The 13,091-nt window shown below is 45.1% G+C and overlaps 1 protein-coding gene across 4 annotated transcripts in view; it reads left to right on the top strand.

Moving 5' to 3' along the window:
- LOC145455642 (uncharacterized) overlaps positions 1–9,236 on the top strand; it is a 96,932-nt gene extending 87,696 nt beyond the window's left edge. For all 4 annotated transcript variants that reach the window (XM_080333624.1, XM_080333625.1, XM_080333626.1 and 1 more), the window contains 10 exons: positions 897–1,095; positions 1,689–1,829; positions 2,479–2,634; positions 3,000–3,169; positions 3,778–3,928; positions 4,236–4,334; positions 4,427–4,527; positions 5,205–5,391; positions 6,070–6,294; positions 7,885–9,236. In XM_080333624.1, coding sequence (XP_080189750.1) covers positions 897–1,095; positions 1,689–1,829; positions 2,479–2,634; positions 3,000–3,169; positions 3,778–3,928; positions 4,236–4,334; positions 4,427–4,527; positions 5,205–5,391; positions 6,070–6,294; positions 7,885–8,007 — 1,552 coding nt within the window. In that variant the 3' untranslated portion in view covers positions 8,008–9,236. The remainder of the gene's footprint in view (positions 1–896; positions 1,096–1,688; positions 1,830–2,478; positions 2,635–2,999; positions 3,170–3,777; positions 3,929–4,235; positions 4,335–4,426; positions 4,528–5,204; positions 5,392–6,069; positions 6,295–7,884) is intronic.
- The last annotated feature ends 3,855 nt before the right edge of the window (positions 9,237–13,091 follow it).

Below are 13,091 nucleotides of genomic sequence, written 5' to 3'. Positions count from 1 at the left end.
ATGCTATTGTTTTCCTGAATATGCAAAGTATTTTCGCGATTCACATTTCGATCCGCAATCCCCGTCCTGGCGTATGGAATTCCGGTTAGCACGCCGCGAATAAGTACGCTGCACTGGTAGTACAAGCATAATCCACGAACGCAACCTCGTTTACGTTTAATTATGTTGTTGCTAACTCGTCTCATACGCCATACAGTACCTTTATACACAATCGTAGAAGTGATGCTCAATATATGTTCACTTTTTTGTTATATGCATGTGTGGCACACTGTGGGTGGGGAGATGTTTGTACAATATACATAAACACCGCCATATATAGTGTAATTTTGCACGCAAATAGAGGTACTGTAAAATATATGTTAATTGTATATGGTTTACATCAGTGACACGCTGTGGTTTGTGGACTTTCGTACATAACATAGAAATATCGCGATATACAGAATTAGAGGTAAATATTGATGTGTTAATTGTATTATTATTTACATGAATGATACCTGACACGGTTCACATGGTGTATTTTTTACACAATGATATAAAAATATATCGTCAAGTGTGTAAGTTCGTGCATTCAATGCAGACACTCCGCGTAATATGTAAAGCCCTAGTAGCGTCAAGTAACCTATATGGTCATGAACTAGCGCATCGCCCGAGGCGTATATTTTCCCCATTGTGTCGAACAGCTTTCTAGGCTCAACGCAAACTATTTTCTGTTGCCGGTACAATGCGGTGCGCTGCGCTGTATTGGCGCGCGTATGACAATTCGCGAACACTTTCAATCGCGCGCATTGTCGGCTGTAACGCGATACAGCAATCGGCGATTTCCCTGCAACACGCCGTGCGCGCGGCCGGTTGGCTTTCCTGCCGAACTCGCGTAACAATGGCGCGATTGCACGCAGGTTCTATCCGGTGGTGTCCACGGGCGCGTGGGATTCTATTCTCAACTTCGACGAGCATACTGTGACGCCGACCAACAAGTTCGGGATTTTGTATCAAAAGCCGAACCAGGCCAAAGAGGAAGAGGTCTTTGGTAATAGGGGAGAATCACCCGCGTTTCGGGAATTTTTGGAGTTTGTCGGCGATGTGGTCGACCTGCAGGTAACGGTTGTTTTATTCCACCAATGCCCACCTGCAGAAACTGCTGGGTTTTCAAAATGTGCAACTAGAACTTGAACTGACGACCTCCAAAATCCACAACTATCTAACTAAAACACAACTAACTAATGTATAATACGAATTATTAAATTACAATTAAACTAAGAAATGTTAAAGATGAAAAGAACATTTCAATACGGCTGAGTTTCTAGTATGAAATGGGAGGGGTTCCTACCCCCAACATACCACAGGCTTATGCCACTGTTAATAGTGATGAATATCTGAACTAGTAATGGCTGGAAGAATATCACACAACAGAACAACGGTATCACGATACATTCGGGCCAAACGACGAAACGTGTTTTTTTAGTTGTTCTTTGGTTCTCTAGTTTGTAGTATTTTTTAATTTGCCCAACTGGGATTTGAACTAAATTTTTCAAAATCCGCAACTAGAACTAGAGCTGTATAGTCAGTAGTTGACCGTGAACTAACGAGATTAGTAGTTTGTTAAAGTCGGCCCACTTGAGTTTCCCCTATTCCAAAAACAACTGCACAATCAAGGCTTATGTTCCAAATCGCGACAATTTTGATGACAGGGCTTCACCGGCTTTCGCGGGGGATTAGACGTGCAGCACGGCCACACCGGAGATACCTCCGTGTACGGACGATACGCAGACAAAGAAGTCATGTTCCACGTTTCTACCATGCTGCCCTACATCGAGGGTGATCGCCAGCAGGTACGGCTTTACGGACTTCGTATACTATTGCTGTATTCGTATTTAGTGGAAGTTTGATTTCTTGGTAACGGCTTGGCGTAGGCGTCTTACAATATATGCACTAGCGGATTGTCCGCCTGTACTGTTTTATATTATTTTTAAAATTACATGGTTACGCTATACTTTGCCGTCTGTTTATATATGCTTGCTATACCACTCTCGGCAATGACATTGTCAAGTACCTGTCTCGATTGGGCGGCCTTGAACGCGGTGTGCGTCACAGACGAATTTCCGCTTTCGCTCAACCTTGTTTTAGCGGTACACATTTCGCAAGACCATATCTGGTCCTGATAGTAAGCAGGCGTACAGAAATAGATTTGCGGGTGTATGGGTACGTGTCTGGTTTTGTGAACGGTATTAACTTGCGCGTTTTTGATGTACCTCAGAATTCTTGACTTCGCCAGGCCTTAATGCTGATCTTTAGAAATTTCCGTGTTATTTAACGAGGTCTATTCCGTGAGTGTCGTGTGATTCACGACATATTGTCTCAATATTTTACGATCTCTTCGACACCGCTTTGATGTGTAATTAAAGCGGTGTGCCGCTACGAAATCGGACGCGTCTGGTCCGTATGTCGCAGGTGTGTCAACACGTCCGTTTTCCTTGGCAGCTCCAGCGCAAGCGTCACATCGGCAACGACATAGTCGCCATCGTGTTTCAAGACGGCGAAACGCCTTTCGTGCCCAACATGATTACCTCGCACTTTCTTCACGCCTACATCGTCATCCAGCCCATCGACGCCTGCACGCCGGACTGTCGTTACAAGGTACGCATAGTTTATTGTAACGTAGCGCCCGGCGCGTGTCGATCGTCAATCACGAATTATGTCAACGAGCAGATAACGGGTAGACGACCGAGTTGAATCTGTCATTTTGTATTTCGATTCTGGCGAGATTACACTGAAACGGCTGGTATTTCATTGATTTGGCTGTATCTCATGCAGTGGTCGCGGGCAGTTTTGAACGTGGGTGATCAATGCGCTTTGAAATCTGCGCTACGCTTGCTTTGTACCATGTACAATGTGCATTGTGCATCTTGCATGCGTTCAAGTGGCTATCGGTGATAGATGCGTGCGCTGTGCGATTCTGACCCCGCAAAACTGATTTCAAGCGCCCCCTCTTCGATTTTCAGGTGTCCGTGACGTGTCGGGAAGACGTACCAGATTTCGAGCCGTCGCTACCGGAGCCGGCCATTTTCTCGAAAGACGACGCGTTCCGGGAGTGGCTCTACTGTAAGATGGTCAACGCCGAGTGGGCCTGCTACAAATCCGAGCAGTTCGCGAAGTTGCAATTCCGAACCAGGTATGCGCGTGCTCCAGGTGTCCAGTTACGGCAACGATTTGGCGGTGTTATTGTTGTTGTGAATTGATATGCGCTCGGAATTTTAATATGCGTTACTTCCGTATCCGCTAATGTGTGGTGCTTGTGGCGGTGTGGAGAAAGTTCGTAGTGCGGCATAGTCACCGCACGGCTCAATTCCGGAGTGTGTTAGTTAGTGTCTGATCGTTGTTGCAGAGCGGCATTTACACATCGATCCAAAACCTTCGAATAAGAAACGACATATAGGTCTATTTAAGGGGAGATGAAGTCGGCTTGCAATATTTTGATGTGAGCAGGAATAATTTGCATAGGTGATCATAGTAGCCATCGTTGCCCAGTTTCGTAAAACAGAAATTGCAGAGTGCGTCTTAGGGACTAATGCAAACATGATTTCGTCCAGTTTTCATGACAATTTCGCTTGTGAAAGTGATAAATACTGTTCGGTAGAAGTGAATCTAGCCTAAGAGCTAACCACGTGAGAAAATAACGCAGGTAGGCTAAAGCCGCTAACTTGACCGCTTTCGTGACTGTGTCGCTTTTTGCGGGTCGTGCTTGAACGGGAAATGATATTGTCTCGTTGCGCTCGACAGGACGATGTTGATGGACCAACTGTACGACGAGATCGCCGTCTCCACGGAAGCCATGCTTGGCATCAAGATGGAGCCGCACGATAATTTGAGCAACGCTTCGTCTGCCGACACCGTGAAGGAAGGCAGTAACGGCTTTTTCGAAGCTTTCAAGGTCAGTTGTGATTGTAGAAGTGAAATTATGTACAGTACCAAGGTTCATGGTACTATATCAGGTTACTAGTGAAATCTAGCTTAACCCGACTACATTAATGCATACCTGGCGCCAAATTCACTAGGAGCTGTATGTCACAATTCACGTTCGTATTCAGTGAAACATTCATTTTCGAATTTAATAATACAGTATCAATGTATTACTCTCGTGATAATATTAGTCATCACATTTCTAATACCAAATTCACTGACAATCTTACATTAAACCGGGTCAATTGACTTTACCAAATCGTGACTTACAATTTTAGAGGTTCACACGGCACAGAGCTTCGTCCATTGACCACCAAACGGCCAGTCCGCTGATGTCAACGCGCAAGGTGAACCTGGACTCGAAACACAGCAGCACGGTAAGACAATATCCCCGCGACTCTGTGGAGTGTAGACCCACTTTATGCTGGCGCGTCACGTGACAGACGTACTCATTGTGACGTTTTTGCAGTCGTCGTCTTTTAACGATCACGGGAAGTCTCCGGCGAAATTCAACGCGAATTTGGAGCGGAGCGCGACCTTTGACGAAAACGACAGGCAGCGACTGAAAAGGTATGCGCCTGTTTGTTACTGCGTGGAAAAGGGTCAGTTGGAATGACCGTGCGTGTCTTTTCGCTGTTTGGTATGCTGCACAAGCGTTGCTGAACATTTCTGCATGTTTTAGTCTATTCGGTCATCCGCCAGTCAGCATATATACACTATAAAGCCGTCGTAAGCAATTTGCTTTGCGCGATGCATTGTTACTTATTTGATATCCCTGTAAGTTTAGTTTCGCATCACTTGCGTTCAGTGCTAGGCAGGATAGCGCCCTACCGACCCCGCAGTCAAAGGTTGATTGTAGGACGCCGTATCACGTTGTTTTGGTTTTGGTATTGCACTACCGCGAATTGACCCGTCCGTCGCGCGTCCTTGACGTGTTTTCGCCGACGTGGCGGCGATAATGAGCGCCCAATTTCGTAGTTTGCCGATAGCCGCGTTCGTCATGTATAATTCAACGAGGAAATGAAGTCACCCTGCTAAAATATTCATTCGATCAATCGAACCTCGATTAAAAGCAGCGCTGCCTATTCTTTGTGTATGTATCGCGAAACGATGATGGCGCGCATATTGTGACGTGAATTTACGAATCCGATTTGCGCACATGTTGAGTGTTGACACTCGGGATATTGCTGATGCGATGACGTAATATGCGTTTGACGTCACAATGCAATAACGGATATTGTTTACAGCGAGCCGTCGACTCTTCAGCACGGCAACGACAGCGGTAACAATTCGGACTTGACGTTGGATTGCCGCTCGGCGCAAGGAAGCAGTTTGTCGTTGAGCGAGTCGCCGAAGAAGGCCCGTCGAAACCGTCCGCATTCGCCGTGCCCGTCGTGCGGGAGTTACAACAGCCTCGATTCCGACACTGGCCTGGTGAGATTTTGTGCTCTGTATGTTTAAGGATATGGTATGGAACTATAGATACACTGCTGCATATGCGCAAAAATCGTTGTTACGCATTCATGAAGTTGAATCGCTGTCAATGTCGGCAGTAAATCCGTCCTCTAAGCGCGTTGAATTATTCATGCGCGTTAATTCGTTGTGGCGCAACAGCAGCATATGCGTTCCGGAATGTAGATGTGCGAGGCACGCGTATTATTCGTGATCATTGTCTAGCGTGATGGGACCGGTATGGGGCGTGTTTATACGCAGAGGTATCAGATAAGCGGATCCATCGAGAAAGTCATCTGAGGTGATAGCCTTTTGCTGCATCCCTGCTGGTGACCTAAAGTGGGAAAGTAGTGAAGTAGGTTTAGATTACTCCCACTTTACTTTGATGAAACTGCTTTCCTTTTTACAATTTTAAATATGAAAAGTAGAAAGTAATAATACGATAAGTATGCACGGCTTTTATGGGTGAAACTGTCATAAAAGCTTAAGAAGTAGTCCCCGTATCAACGTAAGTGAGTATATATTGGAAGATTGTACCTATTTGCAGTTAGATTAGTCGTTGTGTGTTAGTCGCTTAGATACATCTTGCACTATTTCTAATTGAGCATCAATTAGGCCATTTTGAGCACATCTGGGTAACGGTCGAAATCATTTGCTTAGGAGAGCATGGCCTCTTCATCGCGAACCGATTCGTGGCCTCGTAACGGCGCGCACGAAGGCGGCGGGCCCCATCACAACTGCGTCGGCGTGGACCACAACCAGAACAAGCGCAGCAATCATAACAAGACGAACGCCGTGGAGAGGAAGCATTCCGACGGCGACCACGGCAAGGGCGAGCTGGCGAAGCTCAGGAAAGACTGGGCGCGCTTACAACAGGAAAATATGGTGAGGATGAGGGATTCTTCATTTCCGATTATGGCGCATGCGCTAATTTATTTATATCTAAAGGGACTCAGGACTCCAGAGTCTGGAGGTATAGAACTTCAATATAGAATTTAATAGCACATTCATATTGGAATATACCCAAATATTTTCTGCTGACACTTGCGAAGGGTCGTCGTCAGCAACTAGCAGAGAATTCAAAAGAACGTTGTACATCGGCAGTCTTATGATATATACCAGGGGTGTGCCACCTGAGGCTCGCAAGGAAAATTGTACGGCGTGCGAAATGTTTTTTGGTTGCAATTCTGGTACATTCGAGTTATGCACAAGTGAGCACGGAGAAATGTCTAAAACGCTAAAATCAAAATATGCATATGCTGATTTGGCGCATTGATATATTTGACAAGGTTTATTGATATTAACTTGACCACATTTTTTGCGCTTAGCGCGACCTACCTCCAGGTACTTATAATTGTTATATGTAGTCTGATGTCGGATTACATTGAAAAGTCTCGCCATTGCCATTACCGATCCTTAACAAGATTACGAGCCTGTATGTAACTACTAGGAATGCATGCGCGGCTTGTCAATAAAATGGCTGCACAAAACGCACACCCCTGGTTAGCTTATAGCGGTTATAGATTCGATAATTTTCTGGTGTTTTTGTCTTGTGGTCAGCTCGGATTCGTTATGCAACCTGTGCGATTGCCGACCGTGAGCGGTTGGTATCGTGATTAGATGTTCTTGTGGTTTGCGATTACGTATCACGCGTTCTTAATCGACTGCTTCGACAAAAGGCTAATAATATTCTCGCCTCACTGCGATGCAGTATGACGACAGTTATATGGTCAGATACTGTCGTGATACTTCGTGTCAACAGTGCGTGTTCGATAGTCTTTTAATTCGGCCATTTAAAGAGAACAACCCGTGCCGAATGAATGTTAGAGCTGACCGTGTCGAAATTGGCTGTGTTACGTCAACGCACCAGGAAGTTACTCCGTAAGGGAAGCTGTAATGCACCTTGCCTTGGTTCGCGTTAGTCATGCTTACTCTGCAAGAATGGGATAGAATGCGTTAAGTCGTGTTAGGGTTGTGCCGTGCTTCCGCGAGAAAAAACTTTGTATCGATGTTCTATTTCCGTGTGTGACGCACGCATTTGTTCGAATTTGAATGGTGCTAGCACTACATAAAAGGGATTTGCGGATGTCGTCTCTGTCAACTGTTTAATCCGGTGTTTCCAAACTTTTTTGCCAAGGCAGAACTTGTTTTTTGATGCGCTTCTACTACGCGTTTCAACGAAGTCGCGAGAATTTTTATACATTTTCAATTGATGTATCAGATTTGATCCTTTCCGCGTCGAGCTCAAAAATTAAACGTTCCGCCGTTTTTCTGTCGACATCCATTCCAAATTCAACTTACCAAGATATCAAACAGTGATTAGACGTAATTGACTGAATGTTGTGATCGAGTATAAATCGAACTTCGCAAGATATAAGTCTCTCAAAATCGCCCAGCACTTTCGGACCCGATGAGTTTATCTATCTAGTCGAATGCTAACAGTCATTTTATGCGGCTTTTTGTTTTGTTTCGCAGAATCTTCAAAAAGAACTGAAAAAACTCCGGGACGCGAGGGCTGGGGACTCCGGTCTCGGCAAAAAGCTGGATCAAATTGGGGTGCCTGACGCTGTCCCCACTACGGCTGAACATTTGGTGTGACCCGGCTGGCTGTCGCTGTCGTGTATAGATGACTCGCGGCGATGTACTATTCCTGACCGCGAAAGGCGTGCGCTATCTCTCGCTGTGGCCTAGATGGTCGAACTCCACTGTGGCCCGTATGACGTCAACGCCGCTTCGGACTAAAATAAACTTCATGACGTCAGACCCCTTGCAATCTTATCGAGAATCATCATTAATCGTTATTTTTATTCGGAAATCTGACTCTAACTCAATGGCAGTGCTTGTTCCGGCTATCTGTAGTTAGCCTTTCGGACTGGCGTTATCGTGTGCATTGTGGCGTGATAATGCTGCTCGCGCGAGTCTACCTCGATAAAGCGTCGCGATTCGTGCTTTCGTAACATTCTTTTCAGCTGGTTATATTCTTTCCCTCTTTTCTTACTGCACAAATTTTACTCGTAACCGTTCTTTTTTAATACGATTTTTCCTCTATTTTCGTGACATTTTCGAAGCCGTCGTTTTTCTTCTTTGAATTAGAGCGGGGTCCTTTTGATGTCCCCCGCGGGGCCTCTTGATTTTTGGCTTCTGTTTCGCCGCCCCGGTTCGATTTGAGACGGTTTCGGACCGAACCACTGTCTGAGAAATATCAAAGGGAGATCAAAGCGACGCCGATTCGTTTGATGTCTGCTTTGATCTCGTTTTTTTTTTTGGTAAGTTATCCAGCGTTTCCCGACTCGGAAACGGGCAGTTCGGTTCCCTCGCGCTGTGCGCGCTGCTCATGAAAAGTTCCACGCGATATCGAACCCCATTTTTATTTGTCGTATTCATCCAGAAATATGGATGGATACGCGATTTGGTTTTGTGAAATTCGGTTATTATCCTTCGGATACGTAAAAGCTATTAAACCTCGAACTGCTTGTGTTCGGGCTGTTGTCTCGTCGTGAAGTTGGGACGTCACGACGGAGCTTGCCGTGTGCGGCTTCCTTTTGAAACATTGCCTTGCCTTGGTTGTGCAAATTGTTTTGTGGTTTGAAAAACGGATTCTTCAAAACGCCTATGCTTATGTTAAGCGGGCAGCCTGCGGCGATGCGGCTGATGCTGCTCGATGTCTTTTGTAATATTTGAGCCGATATCGTTCTCGTAAACCTATATAAGTATATTTCCTCTTACGATTGTTTCGTTGCTGCTTTCATTCTACTGTCGATATTTTGCGTCCGTGTGTTGATCATTCAGACGAATATTTCGGTAATAAAGATCGGTTTAAAAACGGACGGTGTTGCGTTTTTTTCTGAAGCAGTAGAGAGGTAATATAGGTGAAGTTAATCCCTCGATCATGTAGAGGCGTGGTTTTCAGTCGGCAGTTACCTATATAAAAGCTGAAGCTCAGCGAAACGTATTTCAACGTTGCCTGATGCTGCTGAGAGCGATGCTCTTCATTTGTCAGGGTGAGATGGGGAGCTTGTAGGCAGGGGGATGTGTATGGACTGTATTTGTTCACCCCTTAAAACGCTTGGTAAGGCTTTGTTCAGGAAAGACCTGTTATTATGGTGAAAGGTCAAGACTTGATAGTGATAGTGACGACCCACGTACAGAAAACCTAAGATTATCACAGTTGCTCATATATTTTTTCCACAAACTTGAATCCGAGATTGAGATGACGATGATCGTATTTTCTTTGACACTAGCGTTTTATTATAGTTTGCCAGAGAGTTATGCCGGGTGTCACGGACGAGGTATGTGCTTGTTTTCGTGTACCAAATATCTCTGCAACGTTGGGTAGTAGAGAGCCCCCTTTTACGGCTATATAAATCTTCTTGTACAACCGTAACCATGGACATCTATAGAGGCGATATTTATTTACTATCCCTAAGCTGCCATCCTGTAGCAAGGCCCACTGTCGCTCTTTAGTGTATTGTAATTCTGCGCCTGAGGGTGGATCGGATGAGGAATCTAGATGAAATTCCCAACAGTTGGGAGGAATGTATGATCCGTAAACCACCACAGTCATGCAGCGAGCTATCTCGGATTACCCTCACCCGTAGGAAAGCGAAGTCTTCTTAACAACGAATGTAGTAGACCTTTACAATAACACCCTATGTGTAAAATTAGGTTGGAACCGTCAATATTATAAACCCACATGACACCGAAATGTCCCTAATACCATATTTGCTAATCGTCAGGAAGCCGACATGCTTACAACAATAAAAATCAAAATCCGTAAAGAGCACAGCGTATCTATTTGTATTAAGAAGATAATAAAACATGAAAGTTATTTAAATAAAGATTTGCATTTTCGAAAAGGCTGAGATAAAAAACGAATAATATTTTTAGGTTTAAAATATCGACATTTGCTTTTGATAGCAGACTTCGATGTAGTGATTTCACCAGTCGTGAAATTACTTGAATTGATTGTAGGTAATTCGTCCGCTACAATATCGCCGGAGAAGGTGTTCGTACTTGAAGCATTGAACTCGCTGCGATTCCGTTGAAAGGGTCGTCGACGGCGTCTACACCGTTCCTGACAAGGCTCAATCACGACATTTGCTGCTCGAATACGTCTCACTCGGTTTGCACGGTCAGTTCGTATGTGGAACGGAAGACGTGTCTCTGCCATATCGTTCCGAATATCGTCTGACGCGGTTGGCGAGTGAACAGGATTATCTTGGTGCGATATTCGTCTTTGCGCTCGCCGGAAGACTTCTTTTAAAATTTGCTTCCAAGGATCGTCAGCGCACAAGTTGATTGCTCCAGCTGGATTCGATCTTGGCACAGAAATAGACTGCATGCGATATTTTACATTATTCTTCACAAGCAATCGTTTTGGATCGAAGACCTTTCCAATGGAAAACCTTTCAGGAAGACATAATGAAGTACCCATTCGTAAGACTAATGAACCGACGCGAGATTGGCGTACGGAGTCCACGGTACGACTAAATTTGCGCATTCTGATGCCCGAACGCACCAAAATCCATGGAACTCCAAACCTTGCTCCAGGTGAGTCCAAACGTAACGCCTCGCTGTCCTTATTACTGTGTGCCGCTGGGACCGATTTACTTCGGTCAAGTTTGCGATCCGAACAGGGAACGACTAAGACTGATTTGGATTCTTTTTCACCCTTGTCTTGAAGTTCATCGCAGACGACTTCCGGTAATTCTTCGATTCTCGTAGATTCACTGAAATCCTGCACCTGTTGGTCATTGCAGACTTTATACAAAATTCTGCCTAAAAAATATTCCACAACATTGCGACACTCGATCTCCAGTCCTCTTTGCATTTCGCGCAGAGCCGAATTATCGCCACGTTCAGCGCTACTTTCAAGTTTTCCACTCGAGACACCACTGGTTGTTGGTCTGTTGCTGTCTTTGCACATAAACGACGTGTCGAAACCCTCATTGTTATGCGGGCACTCGGCAAGTGCTTCATAATACGACATGATCGCAATTTGCTCTTCCAAACATTCCACTTTCATCAAATAATTTTGATAACTGTCAACATCATCGCTGTCATCCAGCTCGTCAATGTACATGAAGTTCCCTGTTCCGGGAATGGTCGCAGCTCCGTCGCCGTTATAAACAGTTTGTGACATTTCGTGCAAAGTAAAATGATCACCGGGTTCAGTGCTACCATCAGGTTTTCCACTCGATACACCACTGGTAGTAGGTCGTTCGCCATTATAAGATGTATCGTAACCATCATTACTATCAGGATACTGCGCAGTCAATTCGCAATACGACGTGATCGCAAGTTGCTTTTCCAAATATTCATTATCCTTCAAATAATTTTCATACTCGTCTTCCTCATCGCTGGAGTCACTTGAATCGTCAATGTAATAAAAGTTCTCCGCGCCGGGAATAATCGCAGCCCTATCGTCGTCACGAACAGGCTGGTGATTATCAGATTGCGATTCAGTGCGAGACTGTTCTTCTGTGGAAGACTGACAATCGTGATCCAAACATTCTTGCAAAAATTTGTTCCCTTCGCGATGCCAGACCGACAACGCACAATATAAAACTGGTTTGCCCTGATCTTGCTCAGAGTATGAATACCCGATACAATCCTCGTAATCGTTTTGAACGCATTTAGGCTGTTCTGCTATGACAGAGCGATAATATCCAGCATCGTGGTCCTTCGAACACTGTCGGACCGTTATTTCGGGATCAGAGGAAGGGACATCGAAATCCAAGCAATTTTGCAAAAACTCATTACCTTCATCATCCAAAACCGACAACGAGAACCAAAACCTCGGCTTATATCGGTCTTCTTCATCGAAGCCAGTAAAACGTGCCGAATCTAACGACAAGTCGTCGGTGGCCACACTGCAACAATCTACGTCAGAATCATAAGACGATACGCTGCTTCCACTCTCGCTGTCGCTGTCACAGTACGGTGTATCCCACACAAAGACCCCGACGCCTCGGGGTATAACACCATCATCTTCGAACTTCATGGAGCAAGCGACGTGACTTTCGTCAAACCAATCGGCGGAAATGTCCATTTTCCGTCTCTTTTGCGTTGCACCAGCCCCGTCGGGCTTTCTCTTTCGGCATGGGTGAGACGGAGTCTCTTGTAAAATCTCCCGCACATATCCCGAGAGCTTCTCTACTGATATGATATCCGACGCAAGACCCTGATCGTCCCATTTAATAGTCTCTGGTTCATGTCGATTCAGCTCGTCGGTTTCAAAATCACTCTCTTCTTCGTCGTTGATGTAAACCAGAGCTTGCTCCGACTGTCGATAGCGTCGAACTAAGTCAGCGTACTGACACTTGTTACGACAAACTTTATAGTATTCCCCGCCGTTATGGTCCATACGGATTTGGCCATCGTAAGTGTATGCAATTCCAAACTTAACCCGCCTTTTGCCTATCCTCCATTGCATTTGGAATTTATGCATGCTATACCCACCATATGTGGGCTGCATCTCGATCGCGTTGAAGAAATTTGATGTTTTCCAGTTATTGTAAGAGTATACGATGCCAACGTTGCCGAAAGCGTAGTCTATTTTTTTCAAGATGAATCCTGCGATGCCTTCAGTGCTATTCCAGAAGTCCGTAAGCACCACATTATTCCTTTTCAGTCTCTCCAATTGACCAGAGCTCGCGAACATTTCCATGTTTACTCGATGA

The sequence above is a fragment of the Botryllus schlosseri genome, chromosome 14, assembly GCF_051294905.1.
Source record: "Botryllus schlosseri isolate E-star chromosome 14, Bs_hap1, whole genome shotgun sequence".
NCBI classification, from domain to species: Eukaryota; Metazoa; Chordata; class Ascidiacea; order Stolidobranchia; family Styelidae; genus Botryllus; species Botryllus schlosseri.
Note: the sequence above shows the minus strand (reverse complement) of the source record. Positions and strands in the feature narration are given on the sequence as shown.